General features: G+C 43.0%; 3 protein-coding genes across 4 annotated transcripts in view; all 3 read right to left on the reverse strand.

Annotated features, from left to right (window-relative positions):
• Positions 1 to 970: 970 nt before the first annotated feature.
• slc10a3 (solute carrier family 10 member 3) lies at positions 971 to 6,855 on the reverse strand. Of its 2 annotated transcripts, none has more exons than XM_030096897.1 (2): positions 6,305 to 6,855; positions 971 to 5,003 (listed from the first exon to the last, which is right to left on the reverse strand). In XM_030096897.1, exons 1-2 carry the CDS (start codon positions 6,433 to 6,435, stop codon positions 3,683 to 3,685), a joined length of 1,452 nt encoding a protein of 483 aa, XP_029952757.1. In that variant the 5' UTR covers positions 6,436 to 6,855; the 3' UTR covers positions 971 to 3,682. The 2 variants fall into 2 exon arrangements, with proteins under 2 accessions (XP_029952757.1, XP_029952756.1); XM_030096896.1 differs by having other exon boundaries at positions 971 to 5,006.
• A 2,198-nt stretch (positions 6,856 to 9,053) lies between these two features.
• Positions 9,054 to 14,124, reverse strand: chmp1a (charged multivesicular body protein 1A). Its single transcript, XM_030097039.1, has 7 exons — positions 13,996 to 14,124; positions 13,031 to 13,050; positions 12,865 to 12,942; positions 12,219 to 12,365; positions 12,010 to 12,138; positions 11,669 to 11,862; positions 9,054 to 10,067 (listed from the first exon to the last, which is right to left on the reverse strand). The coding sequence occupies exons 1-7, from the start codon at positions 14,000 to 14,002 to the stop codon at positions 10,046 to 10,048; spliced, it is 597 nt and encodes a 198-aa protein (XP_029952899.1). The 5' UTR covers positions 14,003 to 14,124; the 3' UTR covers positions 9,054 to 10,045.
• Positions 14,125 to 15,880: 1,756 nt separating this feature from the next.
• The window catches only part of hydin (HYDIN axonemal central pair apparatus protein), a 42,194-nt gene continuing 40,472 nt past the window's right edge, over positions 15,881 to 17,602 (reverse strand). The window contains 2 exon segments of the mRNA XM_030095917.1: positions 15,881 to 16,090; positions 16,977 to 17,258. Of these exon segments, the coding sequence (XP_029951777.1) occupies positions 15,881 to 16,090; positions 16,977 to 17,258 (492 nt within the window).

Raw genomic sequence — 17,602 nt, forward strand, 5'->3', positions numbered from 1 at the left:
CACACACACACACACACACACACACACACACACACACACACACACACACACACACACACACACACAAAAATCCCGAAAATGTAATATTTTTCAATAAAGAAAACAGCTAAACAAACTGAAACTTAAAAACAGTAGGAAGTGGAGCAAAGAGTTTGAGAAATTTGGGTAAAATAAATAGCAGTGAGACTCATTTTTGAATAGAATCTCTTCTTTCATTCAGTCTCTCCTATCCTTTTCTCTTCTTCTATAAACTACGAACAACGGGACCAACAGAAAGTCTCCTCCTCTAATGTGGTTCTGCAGGTTTCTTCATGTTTGGAGGGAGTTTTTCCTTTCCAACATCTCCTATGCTGAGTCATGTTGTGAGTAGCTGCTATACAAATAAAAGTGAAACTGAAAAATTTTAACCTCCACAAGCAGGAGTCCTATTAAAGCTGTAAATCAGTGATAGATTACAAGAATTCAGTCGGCCAGCTGGGAATGAAAACAGCGGCGGAAGTGCAGGAGGCCCCTCTTGCCTCATATTCACAGGACAATATTAAACATTAACTTGTACCATAAAGTGAACTTGAATGATGCCCCATCTGCAAGCAGCTTTAGCATTAGCTGTGCTTAGCATTAGCATGCATGGATCTCAGTTAGCTCTCACATCGAAGAAGTGTTTGCATGTTGGTGGTCTCTGAAACATCCAGTTTATCAGTCTTCCTCAGTCAGTAGTCTGACAGCTAGCAAAATAAATGTTAAATAACTGCTTTATCTAGATTATGAATAACAAAGTGACTCCATGACGTTCTCAAGATGTAAAAACATTCAGTCCTTGTGTTAACCTCCAGTATGGAAACAGTGTTTTTAGTCAGGTCATGTGAAACAGGAGAGAACATGTGTCAACCGTCAGTTTCATCATCTGCATGTTAAAGTAAACATCTCGATAATGGATGAGCAAACAAACTCCACAAACAGTAAAATCTGCTTCAACAAGGACTTTTATTCACTTTATCACCTCTCAAATATATTCAAGTACGTGGATTCAAAGATCCAGGAAACACAATCAGTGGAGAATACTTTCAAAAATCATCACAAATGTTTCCGCTTCAAACCCACAGAGAAACCCCCCCTCAGGCTAAGACACGTGGACCTTTGTAAACATGGTACAAATCAATCTTTGCTTCAGGATTACAAAAAGGTAATCTGGTAGAAAAATATTCACTTTCTTTGATAGGTTTTTCTCTTCTTACGAATATTTACAGGTATGTACCTCACAGTATAATCTGATTTGAAAAAGTACATATTGTAAAATGAACACAAAAAGGTCCCAGAAGGAGGAGGGAGGGAGTGGGGTAAGTGTGTGTGAGTGTGCGTGTGTGTTGGGGTAAAAGGCCTTTGGTTTCCATGAAAAAATACCAAAAACGACGACGTAAAGAAGCACAAAAAGAGTCTAAACTCGCTGTCTCGTCTCGACTGGGTTGGAGCTTCAGCGTTCCACAGGATTCGGAGGAGCACGATGTTCCAGGAAAACATCGCACGTTTCTGCAAACCGCAGCAACCGAGGCCTTCATCGCCATGGCAACAGAGAACAACAGTATGACACAACAGCTAGCTTGATGAAAAGACAGGAAAAAAAAAAATTAACCCCTCAGCAAAGTGTGTTCAATTTACTGCCCCCTTGTGGTGAGGTTGCACCCTGCATCTCCACCAACAGTGGATTTCAGAGGGAAGCTACAGCGGCCATGGAAACGCCTACCAGCAAGTTTGTAACAGACAGAAAAGTACTACTGCAGTTTGGTTTTTGCAATGGTAGATGAAATTTGGCGGCGCCTGCTGACAACGGCGCATCTCGTTCTCTGTGCCCTTTAAAGAGTCATCAGGAAACTTGAAGTGGTGGTGAAAATACACCTGCTAGCAACCCACGGCCTTCGTCAACATGGTAACAACAGGAAAAAAAAAAAAAAGCGGCAGCTTGGTTAACTTCACGGAAAGGGTCAAATCTTCAAAATCTCACTTTTATGTCACCGAACACTGTCACCTTGTGGTGAGAACGCAAATTACAACCTCTGAAAACCTTTAGTGGGCATGAAAAATAAAGGTACAAGCAACAACAGATCTTTGTTGCCATGGGAACATGCAAAAGATTTTTTTTTTTTCCCCGCAAGGTTAGCAAAAAAAAATTTGAAAAATAAAACCTTGCTGGCAATGTTAGAAATGGTCACGAGTAGAGAACCTACGGCGGCCCTGAAAAATGCTCCAATGAGCCTGTCAAATGCTGAAGTTGACCAAAACAACTACAACGCTATTCAAAAAGGTACAGTGTGTAAGGTACCTTCAACCTTCACACAATGCTTCCCCCAAAGACTTCCAGGAGAACCGCTGGTGGCGGTGGAAAAGGGCATCTACCAACAACTTTATCGCCATGGCAACGGGCATTAAATAACATGGCAGCGCGGTCAGTTTCAGGAAAAGTGCGAGGAGAACCTCCGGCAAGCGCGAAAACCTGGTGCACCACGGCAGTGCGACATGACGACCTCATTCAAAGAGATAATTAAAAACAGGAAATCTTGGATCTGGACCATTTATAGAGTTCTGTAAATATAGAAACTGCAAAGGAATATCAAAATTTTAGAAACTGCACCTTTATCGCAGGATGCTGGCGAGTGGCGTCTTCCTGAATGAAAAGTTTGATCGCTCAATGACATCCTGAGTGATTTTGTCAGCTAAACTCAAATTTGACAATGTGTTGAGAAAATCTGTACGGCAACGTGGAAAAGTGATTAGCACTGTCACCTCATGACACAAATGACGGTTCAATTCTAGGTCGGAAAAGGAGAGGTCAAAGAAAAAAATTGAAGCAAACTATAGACCAAATTTCGATGCCAGCCCAAACATACTAAGATGATATAATCAACACATTAGCAATACCACTTGATGAGCATTAGTTTAGCATGCTAATGTATTTCATCCATATTTTTTTTTTTTTTTTAGGTATTTTTGCTTTGGCAAGGTCCCTGCTGACAAAATTTGGCAGACACGGCGTAGTTGTGGTTCACAACGTCTCCTCACATGGAAGCAACTAAGGTTTAATTATGAGTCAAACTTTTTCTGTCTGCGCCTGCCTGGTGTTTATTTACATTTAAGGCTAACTTTTGTCACCAGTTTGTATTTTTTTTGGCAGAAATGGAGACGTGATGTCAACAGTAAATATGAATAGAGGCGAGAGAAACAAAAAAGGGATCTGGAGTCCTGTTAAAGGGATTGTCGGGTCACAAAGAAAGACAAGATACAAATAAACACACAACATAAACATGAAGACACAAAATTATCTTGAAGATAAAATGACACAAAAGATACAAAACAACTAAAAATGAGACAAAATTACCAAAACACAAGACGAAAGAACTCAAAATGGACAAATAATGGAAAAAAAAATTACCAAATGAATATATCGGTGAGTTAAATAACCAAAACTGGGCGTGAGACAGAGACTCTCTGAGCTCTGAACACTACATGAGTCACTCGCTGTGTTCCTGCTGACTGGCTGAGTGAACAGCACGACGGTGCTCTTTGTCTCGTTACATTCGGCACACACTTGGTTTGCAGAAACGTACGACAGTTTCCCCCCCCTAACGCCAGCCACTTGCAAGGATTCAGTTGTCAAAAAAAACGTTCAGAAGAAAAGTGGCTTCTACAATCAGGCGCTGCTCCTGGGAGCGACGACGCCACACAGCCTCCGGTGGGCGAAGTACCCCAGCACAATGAGCAGCATCTCCGAGGTGCTGCTGAGCGCCACGATGAACGGTGCCTGTGACGCGAAGTCCGCCTCCGCGCGGCGGAATGACAGCTGCATGACGGCGAGCGCCAGCAAGCTGTTCTGGACGCCCACCTCGATGCTGACCGTCTTCCTCTGCGGCGCCTCCAGACCCGCCACCTTCGCCAGGATCGCCCCGACCGCCAGGCCCAGCAGAGGCACCGTCACGCCCACCGCCACGATCTGTGGCCGCACGTTGGCCAGGATGGAGGCCCCCATTTGGTACGCCATGAAGATGCCACCCACAATGAGCACGAAGCTGAAGGGGCGGATGAGTGCCAGCAGGACGCGGGTGAGCGCGGGCAAACGCAGCTTGATCAGCATCCCCAGCGAGATGGGGATGGCGATGAAGAGGAGCGTGCCCAGGATCTTAACAAAGGGCACGTGGAGAGCGGCGTGCACACCTAGCAGCCGCCCGTAGAGCGCCGACGACAGAGGCATGGCCGCCACCGCCACCACTGTGGACACCAGCGTCATGGAGATGGCGAGGGTGACGTCTCCTCCAAGCAGGAGGCTGTACAGGTAACCGCCGCCGCCTCCCGGCGCCGAGCAAGTGATCACCAGCCCCAAGGAGAGCTCGGTGGGCAGTAAGGCCAGCCGGGACACACAGTAGGCATAGAAGGGCATCACCAGGAACTGCCCCAGCACCCCGAGGAGCAGGGGCACCGGGCTCCTCAGCAGCCCCCGCAGCACCTCCACCTCCACCTTGCACCCGAAGGCACACTTGTTGACGAAGATGAGGGGCAGCAAGGCGAAGAGCACCGGGTTCTCCGAGAAGTGCGACAGCCCGCCCGAGCGGACCAGGCGGCTGACAGGGTCATCGCTCCCGGGGGCCACCCTGATGGAGTACTCAGTCCTCTTCTCAATCAGGACCGGCTTCGCGTCCCGATCCAGGTCCAGCAGCTGGATCTCCAGCTGCGCCCGGCCCGGAAACCCTGAGCGGATGCTGATGATGTAGCTAGCAGCCGATCCGGCACGCCCGCCGTCTGTCACGTTCAGGATGGACAGGACGTCAGGGTCCAGAGAGCGGACTCGAACCGTCTGCTTCCAACTCTGCCGGCCCTTCCTGCCGCCAGCTGCCGGGCTCCGATACCGGCTGGAGATCACAATTACACCGTTGCTGTTTTCAGGGAACTCGAATTCCTGAGAGGATCCGTCTCCGATTCTGATAAACCTGCTGTCTTCTGTCACGTTGGTCTCACTGCTGCTGTCAAGAGACGAGACAAAGATTCAGTGAGGGTCGCAAAGACAGAGAACAAAAGTGAAACACTCAAAAACAGACAGAGAGACAGACCAAAGAAGAAACTAAAAAGAAACTAAACAACGCAGAGCAAACAAAAAAACCCAACTGAGCAAACAACTGAAGAGGGACTAAAGTGACAAAAACATTGAAAACAAACATAAAACTCCCCCCAGAGGAGACCAAACAACTTAAATTAAAAGACAGATACTGGAAAAACCACAGAAAGACAAAACAACTATGCTGAGGTGTGAACGCAGACACTCAAAAACAGATAACACACTCAACATGAGAACATGCTGAAACGGCCAAAAAAAACCCAAAAAACAACAAAAAAAACAGACACAAAACCATGGGAAATTTTAAACCACCAGAATCAGACACAAAAGAGTCATTAAGACTTTAGGAAAATAAACCAAAACATGCTTTAGTACTAAAAAATACTACAAAAAAACCATACACACCATTAAATTTATTCAAATAAGCGGAAAAACTCTGCTAAAGATACCCCCCCCAAAAAAAAGGACAAAAAAAAAAAAAAAAATTCCATAAGATGAAAGATAAAAAAATAAGAAAAGAGACAAAATTAAATATTTGAGGGAAAAAAAAAGCTTAAACTAAAGAAGTTTATAAACTAAAAAAAGAAAGAAAAAAATACCGGAGTGATAAAAAGATGGTGATTGAAGAAGAAAAGAATCGGTAGGACACGCCACAAAACTAAAAATAATGTGAAAGATTTTTTTAAACCCACAAGACAAAAAATATAATAAAAAAACAGAATTCACTCAACTAAATAAGAAAGAAACAAGAATAACTAATAACCACAAAAAACCCAAATTAGGCAAAAGAACCCAGAAAAATAGGATTAATTAAAAAAAAAGGGCTTATAAAACAATGAGAAGGAAAGACAACTACACAGAAACGGTCAGAAAACGTTGGAAGAGACAAAACGAATAAAAAGACAAAGCAAATAAGACAAAGGGAAGTGAAACTAAATACAGACAAAACAAGACTCATGACGAATAAACAGCGACAGACAGAGCATTAAATAGACAATGGGGGGAACAAAAATGATGGAAACATGAATTCAGGCGTACTAAATGAGCTATACGAGCCACATTAGAGATGGAAATACACGAAACAAACAAAAAAGAGCCAGAAAATGGTGAAAATAAGACCGAACGGTGACATAAAGCGGGATGTGACAGCGGCTGTGGGTGACAGTCACGCCGCCGGGCGGGGACTCCTTCCCGGGGATCGGGTACCTGCTGCCGCCGCTCACGGTCGTCGGGCCGGTCTCGTCGCCGCTGTCCACCGTCAGATTCCCGGTGGCCCACGCCCGGTGCGCCCCGCCGGTGATCAGGAGGAGGCAGCAGACTGTAAAAAGCTTCCTCATCGTAGTGACGGGCAGGGGGCGGAGGGGCGCCGCAGAGACGCGCTTCTTCCCCCCGCCAGCGGCCTCTCCGGACGCTTACACCGCCGCCCTGTCACACTGCCGCGGGCTGCTTCTCATTCTAGTCTCCGGTACACAAGCGCAGCTTCGGCGGCCGGCCGCACGTCTCGTCTGAGCTTCATTTTCTGTGCGCCGTTACACCGGAACCCGCGCATCACCCCGCCCTGCGCCGACGGAGCCCGGCCGAGCAGCGGCGGCCCCGGGCAGCGAACTCACACAGGTCCCCGCTACTCGGTGCGGAGGTCTCGGTTTCGGAGAGCCGCAGCCTCGCCTCGTCCCGGGTTATGCTCGTCTCGCTTACGGACGCAGACTGAGAGCATCGTAGCTCCACCGCCACTCGTCCGCTGCGCCCAAGCTTTTACATCAAGGTACCGGAAAAGAGACAACTACTTCCGGTTTGGAGCGCAACAATAAGAGTCGACAGATAAAAAAAAAAAAAAAAAACAACATGCTTAACACAAAGAAATAACAGTGAACAACAAACAATACAAATGATCTAATCAAAGAGATTTTTATATGAATAAACTACTGTGGAAATATACTAAAAGCAGAAAAGACAATGAACAGAAAAAACCCCCAATACAAACACAATAACGACAATAAAGAATAACAGGAGTAATAAAATTGAGCAAACACCAGGAATAAACAATAACTAATAACTGAAAAATAATAATAGGATTAAAAAAAATACAGGAGAGATTACAATGGCAAAACTTAAATGCTAGCAAAATAAAAAAATAAAAATAATTGTCCTCTACGAGAGGTTGTATTAATAAAAAAAACTTGGAAAAAAAATAAAAATAAAGGAATAAGTAAAAAGAAATGAACATTAATCAGCAAAAAGTAGATTTAATACATGAGTAAAGAAATAGCAGGAACAAACAACAACTACCAGCAATAAATGAGAGATGAAATAAACAATAGCAGGAACAAACATCTTTAATAGGCATTAAATGCTGTTAAGCATTTTGTATGAATATTCAAAGTGCTATACGAATAAAGGTTGATTTGATATTTCTTCTCGAACGCTGTCTGCCCTCTTCCGGCCTCTCTCAGAGTATTTGCGGCTCTCTTGACGCAGCCAGTCGCTAATCCAAGGGAAGCGGCCCAGAGCCTCACATCAACCCGCTCACACAATGAGCAGGGCGGTCACATGGCGGAGGGAGCACCGTGACACGGTCCTGGAGGAGGAGGGGGAGGAGAAGGAGGGGATTACCCAGAAAACAGCCACAGGTGGACCACCGTGGTTCTCATTTCCGCTGTAACATGGCGGTATAAAGCTGCAGTGTTTCCACATTAATCATCCAAACAGCAGGGAGCATGCTGCTGCTCCACAGAAACAGTGAATATAGAAACAGCACAAGGAAATGGCAGAGAGATAGACAGATAGATAGATAGATAGATAGATATAAATAGTTCGATGTGCACATTAAAGGCATTCATATATCTATTAATGGTATAAAAGTAGGAATAATTAAATGAAATTACACATATTTCTATAGCACCATTTGCCACACCCTCATTTCAACGAAGTTTTTCAGAGAAAAAGCATCCATTTAACATGAGAAAGCAGAGAAAGTGGAACAACTCCCTTCAAACAAAAATAAACCTGCAGAACCAGACTCAGAGGCGGAGACTTCCTGCTGTTACATGTTGTATGTCTTTTGTGTGTTTTGTACATGTATCGGATATTTATTTTGTCATTTTTGTGTCTTTTCTTAGTTGTTTTGTGTTTTCGTGAGTGTGTCTGTCATTTGCTGCTTTATGTCTTTTATACGTGTCTATTGGGGGTTCATGTGTCTCTTTTTGTTTTTATTTGCCTTTGCTTCCCGATGTTTGTGTCGCCCATGGAGCAGCAGCACAGACATGCGTGCCAGGTAACAGCACAACAAACAACACAACAAACCGGCTGCCGCTGCTCTGAAATGTCACAGAGGAGGCCAGAGAGTCGCACTCAGCAGGTCGTCCTGACGTCAGAGCAGTGTTTCCACAGAGGAAACACCCTACACACACACACACACACACAGTCCCAGAGTGTTCCACCTTCTCTGAAAGCTTTGACTTAACCGAAGTGACAGAAGGAGGACACGCAGCTGATGAAGCACTGAAGTGACACTGTGGCCTCGCTTGCCCTCCTCCAGGGAACAAATATGCAGGTTATGAATGGAGAATGAGAGATTTTGAATATGTGAAGGGTGGTTTGAAGTGGAGCTGCTCGCATGGGGGTGGGGGTTACCCTCTGAACACAGCATGAGACAGGAGGTGGTGGAAGAGAAGGGGGAGGAGGTGGAAGGTGGTAGTGAGGAAGATTTGGTGGAGGACATGCACACCCACTTTTCTGTGGAGTGAAATCCCAGGTATTTTTTTTTTTTAGATGAGCATTCATAAAATTTAAATTTAAAAAACATTTGATCTCAAGAAATATTCTGATGTTTTAAGGTACACCATTTCAGATCTTCATGAATTTTAAGGTAAAATATCACTGCAATAAAAAAAGGAAAATGTTTTAGTTTCCGAGTAACGAACTACATGAATTCTAACAAAAGAAGAAAAGGCAGCGGTCAGAGGAAGGACGGCGTCAGAGGGCACCCTTTTATTCTCACGAGATAAATATACAAAAACAACAAAAAAGTGCTGCAGACAAATGAAACAGCCGCTCGCTCCCAAGTGGAGGTCCAGTTTCCTCCTCCTTGGACTGTGACCTCCACCCATCTGTGACTTCCACCTCTGCTAGGCTTTGGGGACAGAAAACCCGGAGACGGGCTGCGATACGCCTCCAAAAATATCCAAAACCAGGCTGGAAGTGAACCGCAGGAGACAGATCGGGCTGCAGAGGAAACGCCAAGGACCCAGAAAGCCTCCACCGTCTCCCGTCCTTCAGGCACTGACGGGAGGAAGCACCTAACGCAAGCACCCGCATCCCACAAATAAGGCGTTCGAATCAAGAAAATAACCCAACACAACATGAAAGAAATGAAAACAACCCAAAGAGCAAGAAAACTTGAAATCTGTTAGTGCTGCTAACGTTCCTCGGTCAGTGTTTCCGTTAAATGTCCTTTAAACTCTTTGATTGGAAAAAAAAAAAAAAAAGGTGAAAATAAATTGCACCCTGCACCGCAACGACTCCTTAGAACTCTTCAATCTGCTCTGTAAAATGTGTTTTTGTACATTCTTTACATCCAGCAGCCGGAGATTTGGGAGAGAGGAGGGGAAAAAGGGAGGGAAAGTGAGACCCGACGGGGGAATAAGGAGGAAGACGAGGGGATGGAAACGGGAAGGTGAACCGCAGAGAGAGAGACGTCTCAGGTGGTATTTATAGTTGTTTTGTGAGTGTGTGTGTGTGTGTGTGTTTATTTATAGAGCGAGGGGGGAGAGGGGGCGGTGTGTGTGGGGGTGGGATTGTAATCGATACGCTCATTAAGTCCTGCCGGTAGGAACAGTTCAATAAAAACACACACGGCGCCTGTTAAAACGCCTCTGCTGACTTTTTTTTTTCTTCCTTTCATTCCTTCTCCTATTTCCGCGCGGCCGTCTGTCAACACCGACCGCTGCTTCAGTTTCGCAGCTCCGCCAACCTGCCAGAGAAAAGAAAAAAACAGTCATCAGAGGGACTACACCACTCATGATAACAGAAAATACACGCAAAACTAGTAGAGGAAGACATAAAAGGAACAAATCTGGATAAAAAAATTGTAATAAATAAGTAAAAGGAGATGGAAAACAATCACAGAAACACACGACAGACAGAAAACAAGACTCAGAAACAGCAAAAACCAGAAGAAACCATCAAAAAGCAGCAACACAAACAGGTAAAACAAGACTCAAACACAACAAAAGGTGTTAAAGGTAACAGACAAAGCAACCGAAACTCAACCTCAAACAAAACAAAATACAAGAAAAAAATAGAAAATTATAATGAAAAAAACAAACTGCAAATTATCAGAAAAGAAAGATTATATTGAAAAACAGCCCAAAAAAGAGTAAACAAAATACAAAAAATGGTCAACAAACAACACAAAAGACACAAATTAAACAACCAAAAAAAATGAGAAGACTCGAAGAGAAAGCACATCATAGCTGTAAAAAATACAAAAAAATATGAACTAATAAAAATGTTAAAAACATTAAAAAGAAACATCAAAATAAGAGAAACAGCACACAACTCTCAAAAAAAAACTACAAGAAAAGACTCCAAAAACACTAAATGAGTTGAAAAAACAACAAATATGACAAAATCAGCAAAACATACGCATGAAAAGACTCAAACAGAAAAGACACAAGGCTAAAAAATAAAAACTGCAGATGCATCGATACCAATCCCAGTATCGACTGAATGTGTCTAATATTATGTGACGTCATGCGTCAGCAGCAGGTACAGGGATTGCCGCTGTTCAGAGACTCTTTCATATTAATGAGAAAGACAAAAGTAAGACAGACTTCAAATTCTGTTGTGCCGAAATATGAAGAGGAGGCCAGATCCAGCAGTTTAACCAGCAGAATCAGAACGATGTCGCTCATTGGTTTAACTGCTCAGTGGATCCAGAGGCCTCATTTATCAACCGTGCGCACAGATATGCGCAAACTTAGAGTCGCAGCAGCATACCTCTTTTGTTTGCTTTAATTAAAATTTCTCAATTTATAATTTCCTCTAGACAGAAATTGACATTTTGTATATAGGGTAAAAGGCTGTGACAACCGGTTAAAATGTTTGTTAAATTTTCATGAAGTTTTGATGAACAACACCCTCTGCAGGAGACAAGTTTTTTTTAAAGTGCAGCTGATCTGTTTGCTGAGAACACGGAGTACCAGATGTTCCTAAGAATGTTTTCTGGTTTGCTTCAACCTGCTGACAAGTGTTTCAGTTTGAGAAAAGTTTCGTCAGCACTGACTATTTACTACTGTGTGTACCACTAAATGTCTAAGGAGTGCTGAGCTGAGCTGAGCTGAGCTGAACTGCACACACTGTAGCTGAGGCCGGCAGACACACCGTGCTAAATGGAGGTGGTCATCTATCGTTATGGAGAATAGATTAGGCTTTGTGACAGAACAAACAGATGAAGACAGAGAGAAAAGCCCAAATTCACTGAAGGAAACCATTTCTGTTGAGGTGTTTTCAAAACAGAAGCCCGTGCCAGTCCTGCGCAGACCCCCCTAGACCCCCCGAGACCCCCCCTACCGTCGGCTGAGCTGGTCCTCCTTGTCCTGGGACCGGGCGCTCTCCGCCCCCACCGAGGTGGCTCCGGCCGGCAGCTGGCTCAGCTGGTCCATCACCTCCAGCCCGCTCTCCTCGGCGATCTGGTGGATCAGGTCATCCACCTGCTCCTGAGGCGTGGTCAGCGTCATGGCCGAGCTCATGGAATCCTCCATCACCTGGAGGGGAGGGGGCAGGAAGCAGATGAGCCCACAGAAATGGGCTAACTCTCTCTCTGTGTGTGTGTGTGTGTGTGTGTGTGTGTGTGTGTGTGTGTGTGTGTGTGTGTGTGTGTGTGTGTGTGTGTTGTGGCTGCAGGGACTCACTGAGGTGTGGACGTCCAGATTCTGGACTTGTGTTTCGAACTTGTCCATGACAGCAGAGACCTTCTGCAGGTCCATGGAGTTGAGCGCCTTGTCCAGAGCCTTGGTCACCTGGCCCATGTTCTTGGTGACCTGCAGGAGGCAGAGAGAGGCGGACGCACCGTCACGAGCGGGAACCTCCTCGAACGTTCGGCGTACGGCAGCCCACTCACCTGCTTCATGGTGACGGCCGTCTGCACTTTGGAGGCCACGGCGTCGACCCGGGACGCCATGCGCAGCCAGTTCAGACCCTCATTCTTTTTCCTGATGGCGTTCTCGGCGTAGACGCGAGCGCACTCCACGTTCTTCTGCTGCAGCGCCTGTGAGGAGGAAGAAACACTGAGCACCGCTCACTGAAGGATGGATGGATGTTGGATATGCATAAATTGGTATATACTTTCTAGGATGTTTTATACATTTTAATTTTTACTGCTAAATTTATAAAATATTGTTTTTTTAATCCTTCTGAAATATATAATTATATATTCTCTTTAAAAATTTTTGAATTTTTATTAAAATACTATCTTATTTTATAAAGTGACAATTTTTGAAAGAGAAATGTTATACTTTTTTATTTTATTGAAATAAATGTTGATTTTCTTATGTACTGTTCGATTTACAAAAGCCTTTATTGAAATATTTATTTTTTAAATATTCATGTTTAAAAAAATGTGTTATTGAAAATTGTGCTCTTCATGTGTCTTTAACCATGAAAAGATAATTACGGCATAATAACACCATATGTCCATGTAAAAAAAACTCACTTTGCAATAATTAACCCATTTGTATTCTTCTAGAGATGTAGATCGTTCTGCTCACCTTCTTCACTTTGGCTCGCTCTTTATCCGCCTCCTTGTCTGCCTTCTTGGCCAGCCTCTCCAGCTGTTTGGAGGTGAACTGCAAACCAAAGAAGAGTTTCAAAATGACAGAATGTTTGGAGTCAGACAGTGAGCGATCTGGCTGGTTGAGGTTTTCATAGACGTACCTTTAGCTGGAAGAGTGTGTCTGCGGAGAAACAAAGAGTGACAGAGATTTACAAAACACACAGTCAGATATTTACCTTTCAGTAGCTTTATCACCACCATATGTTACGGTTTGTTTGTTTTTGATAACAGAAGAGTTTCATGGATTTGTTTGAACACATTAAATATTCCTCGTTTTCTGGCAGTGCTGGAAACCATGTGATAAAAAAAAGAGTATCCTGCCTTTGACATGACAGTACCATACTGGGCATTGAGGGAAAATTTTATTTTCACTCAGTTTGTATCACTATTAGGGCTACACAGAAAATACAGATTTGCAGAAAGTGACTTCAGTGATCCTGTAGTAGCTGATATAAAGCAATCACTCAATATCTTTAAGTGCGAGAGAACGCAGTCAAGTGTATGAGGAGATGATCCAAACAGCATGAGTTTAATTATTAATCACAACAAAGTATCTTTGAGGATTAAGTGCCTCTAAAACGCACTTAGGCTTTCTTGAAGATTTTTTTGAAATCAGATATAATGCTGTCTTGTACAGCTTATTTAAATTCATAATTAATTAGTCAATTATTTACATAATTACTGAGACGATGAATGTACCAAGAAAATGAACGCCTAAGGTGTCGTTTTGGTGCGAAATATATTAGTATTATGTAAAAACTGTCGGTGTTTTTGTCTTCATCTTGTTTCATGTAATAAACTCTCGTTAGGAATCAGTGTCAGATCACTCAGCTGTCATTTACTGGGAAAACAAGTATCGATCATAAATCGAACAGGGAACCGATTAAAACTCAACCTGCAGCCTAAAAATAAAGATTTAATGAGAAAAAAGTGAAAATGAGAGGAGTTCTGTTAGCTTCACACCCAGCTAACCGGCTAATGTTAGTTCTTCCGGACAACTTGTCCGTTTCAAAACATCGATGCAGTTCAGCAGGATACAGAGTCCGCGTGGTGAGACGGGACTTACCCTCCATGTTGAGCTGATTCCAATATGCGGTGATCACTTAAAAGTCGAGTTATTTCAGCTTTTCGGAGAAACGATGTGGATTTGTTTTGATGTGACGGTGATCACTTCCTGGTTCTACGAGGAGCCACGTGACCAGAATTGTTCTTCTTCTTCTCCAGCGGCTGTGTGATTCGTCCAACTGGATCACAGCGCCACTCACTGTCATAAAGCAGTAATGTATACAAACTGATCGATCTGGAGTTCTTTTGTCTGTTCACCTCCTGCTTATCAGTACCAACACGAAATTATAGTCCAGATGTGTCTATTATATGAATGGTTTTGTGTATATTAGATCTAAGTATCCAATTAAATTTAACTACTTGTAGTAATGGTTTTATTTTTAACTTTCAGTTGTTGATATACATATGTATGTATGTATGTATGTATGTATGTATGTATGTATGTATGTATGTATGTATGTATATATATATATATATATATATATATATATATATATATATATATATATATATATATATATATATATATATGTATACATACAATTTTTCAGCGTAATTTCTGAGTCTAGATATTCCTAATCTGAGAGGTGTTACACTGCTGAAAAAAGCTGCCTTAGGTAGTTGGAATTGAAGTCCTGTTCAGAAGAAATTCCCAGGTTCCTTACTGGAGGTCAAAGTAACACGATCCACAGCCAACATATGTTCAGATAATTTTCTCTCTCAGGTGATTTGGTCCAAATGTAATGACTTGTGCTTTATCTAAATTTTACAACAGAAAACTACGACTCATTCAGGCTTTAATGTTTTTAAGTTTATAGTTTGTGTCATCTGGTTTCACAAGATAAGTATTTGTGTATTGTATGCATAACAATGGAAGTTAATGGAATGTTTCCTGATGATATTCCCTACAGGAAGCATGTGTAATGTGAAGAGTATAGGTCCGAGGACAGAACCCAGTGGAACTTGATGTTTAACTTGAGTCTGAGCTGAAAAGTCATTAACATGAATGAAGAGGAAACTGTCTGCTCAAAAATATTTTAATACTGTCCCATTAATCCCCAATAATCTATTCCAGTCTCTACAGCAGGACGTTATGATCAGTAGTCTCAAATGCAGCTCTGAGATCTAACAGAACCAGAACAGTGTATTGATGGTCAGAAGAGCCGGTGGACTGAGATTCCTTGGCTGTCACCAGACGGGCTGGTTGGGAGAGCAGGGTCTCAAACTCAGTGAGCTTTTCCTAAAAGCTAAAAAACTGCTGCACTTCATACAGATAGTGTCATTATTAATAACATCGAGCAGACTGAGCAAAAGAAACAGTTGTTCTGCGCATGCTCAGTAGATGGACAACAACAGAAATGTTTTTCTCCAGAGTGTCATGACTCCCAGTCCAGATTCTCCTAGACTTGGTAGTTTTAGAGTTGATAGTCACCGTAATAACAATACAGCTTGGTCATCTGTAGATACGAATGCCTGTGAACTCCCATTGTTAATGTTTATAGTAGACTATTCTTTGTGGACACACTCGTGGTCCAACATGCTAACTGCATCGTTTTCAAGTTTTCATGTTTCAGAAACGAAAAAGTCAAAACGATGCCTCTTCACTGGAAACACGGCGGGAACGGGGGTCGATTCACACTGCTTTATGTTTAGTCTTCTGGCATGTGTGTGTTACCTTCTGTAAACTAAAGAATAACAAACTGAGTGTTATTTTCTTGTATCAGTAAGAATTTATTCATTTAATTATTGAACATTCACAATCCCCGCTCCTTTCAACTAGAGTTAAACTGGAGAATAAAAACAGAAATTTTGGCATTAAAATCAGATAAATTATCTGTTGACACAAAGAACTGAAAATCACAGTGAATTTTGAACTCTGTGTGTGTCTAAGCGGGGCCGGGCCTGTGGCCCCTCAGGTAGTACACCCAGGAGCAGGGCTTACTGTGGCCCTCGGACCTCTGGCTGCAGACGGTCAGCCTGCCGAACCAGGGCCCATCCGCGGCCCCCGGAGGAGCCTGGAAGGACACTTGGATGTCCTGGGTCTTTTTGGAGGCGATCCTGTCGACTCCTTCGACCGAGAAGCAGGGGTTGTTCACCTGGAGGAGAGAGACAGCGAGGATCTGATTCAGCATCGTTCAGAGCAGACATCGGAAAACTGCTCCAGGCTGAAGGAAATTTGACTCAGGACTTCATGAACAGCTTCAAGAATTCATCATCTGACTGAAACAACAGCGCCATCCTGTGTTCACTGTTATAATCACAACTCCTCTGTGGTCCGTTCATAACTCCTGGAAGTTTTCAGCTAAAAAATACCATCACTGCTCTTTTGTTTCTTATTTTAGTTCTTTAAAATACAGACTCAATGATTGGGTCATTCTTGAACAGAATAATTTCTCATAAGAGTGTTTGAATAAAGCAAATCTTTGATTTCGTCTCATGCTGTTGATCGGGGGCGTCAAACACAGGGCCCTTTTCTCCTGCTTGTTTCTTTGTTTTCAGCTTCCCTGTAAAGTGACTTTGACAATCTTTTAAAAGTGCTACAGAAAACTAAATATATTATTATTATTTTGGGACATTTCACTGTTTTTCCCAGCATGTTTCATTATAATAGGCTTTATGTTGAGATTGTAGGAAGTTTTGTGACAGATTATTTGGTTTTCTGAAAATTTGGGTGTCAAATGTGTTTGACATCCCTGATATAGACGCTAACAAACACTAGTATAAAGTTTTGATAAACTTTACACTGCTGACAGTGGAAAGGAAAAAAAGTTAAATTTTGTTAGTGATAAATGAAATGATTCATATAATTCCATATAAGGCTCATGGCAGTCTCAAATTAGTAATATTTATAATTAATTTGCATCCCTGCAGTAAAGCAACTTGTTTTTACTAAATGTTTGGCGTCTGGACCCACTGGTGGTTTTCTCATGTTTCTCCTGTTTAAAACCCAGAGCGGTCTGGAGTCAGGGAGCCGGTCTGTACCTGGCAGGAGAAGGCAGCGGTCTGCAGGAAGACGTTCTTGAAGGGGATGGAGACGCTGCAGCCGGTCCTGATGCTGAACGGGCCCTGAGCCTTCGGGGGCAGGCAGAGGCCGTGCAGGGGGAAGACGTACTGACCCCCGACCTTTGAGGACAGTGTGAGCTGACCTCTGGATTCTCCCAGCTGGTGAGGCTCGAAGCAGACCTCCACGCTGACCTCTGACCCCGCCGGAGCTTCCAGGAGTGCTCTGACCTTCTTATCCACCATGAACTCTGCACCGTCGAGCTGCGGCAGAGGACACAGCCCACATGTCAACGATAGAGTTTCTGAAAAACCTTCGTTTGAGATCAAATCCAAACCAAGACTGTGAAATATCTTTAAGGTGTTTTTATCTCAGTGATCTCTATTCGTATGCTTCATAAATTGCAGAACAAATTCCATTTGAGATTTACATTTAAAAAAAAAATAACCTCATGTGGGACATATCACATTACATTATATCGTAATGTATTAGAAAGTATTGTAATGTAATGTTTTAAGCTTTAATTTTATGAAGAAAAGTCACATAAGCTGTAAACTGAGGTAAAGGCTTGGTGGTGAAACATCCTAAAAGTGCCCTCAAATGTTTG

Source organism: Salarias fasciatus, chromosome 7, assembly GCF_902148845.1.
Source record: "Salarias fasciatus chromosome 7, fSalaFa1.1, whole genome shotgun sequence".
NCBI classification, from domain to species: Eukaryota; Metazoa; Chordata; class Actinopteri; order Blenniiformes; family Blenniidae; genus Salarias; species Salarias fasciatus.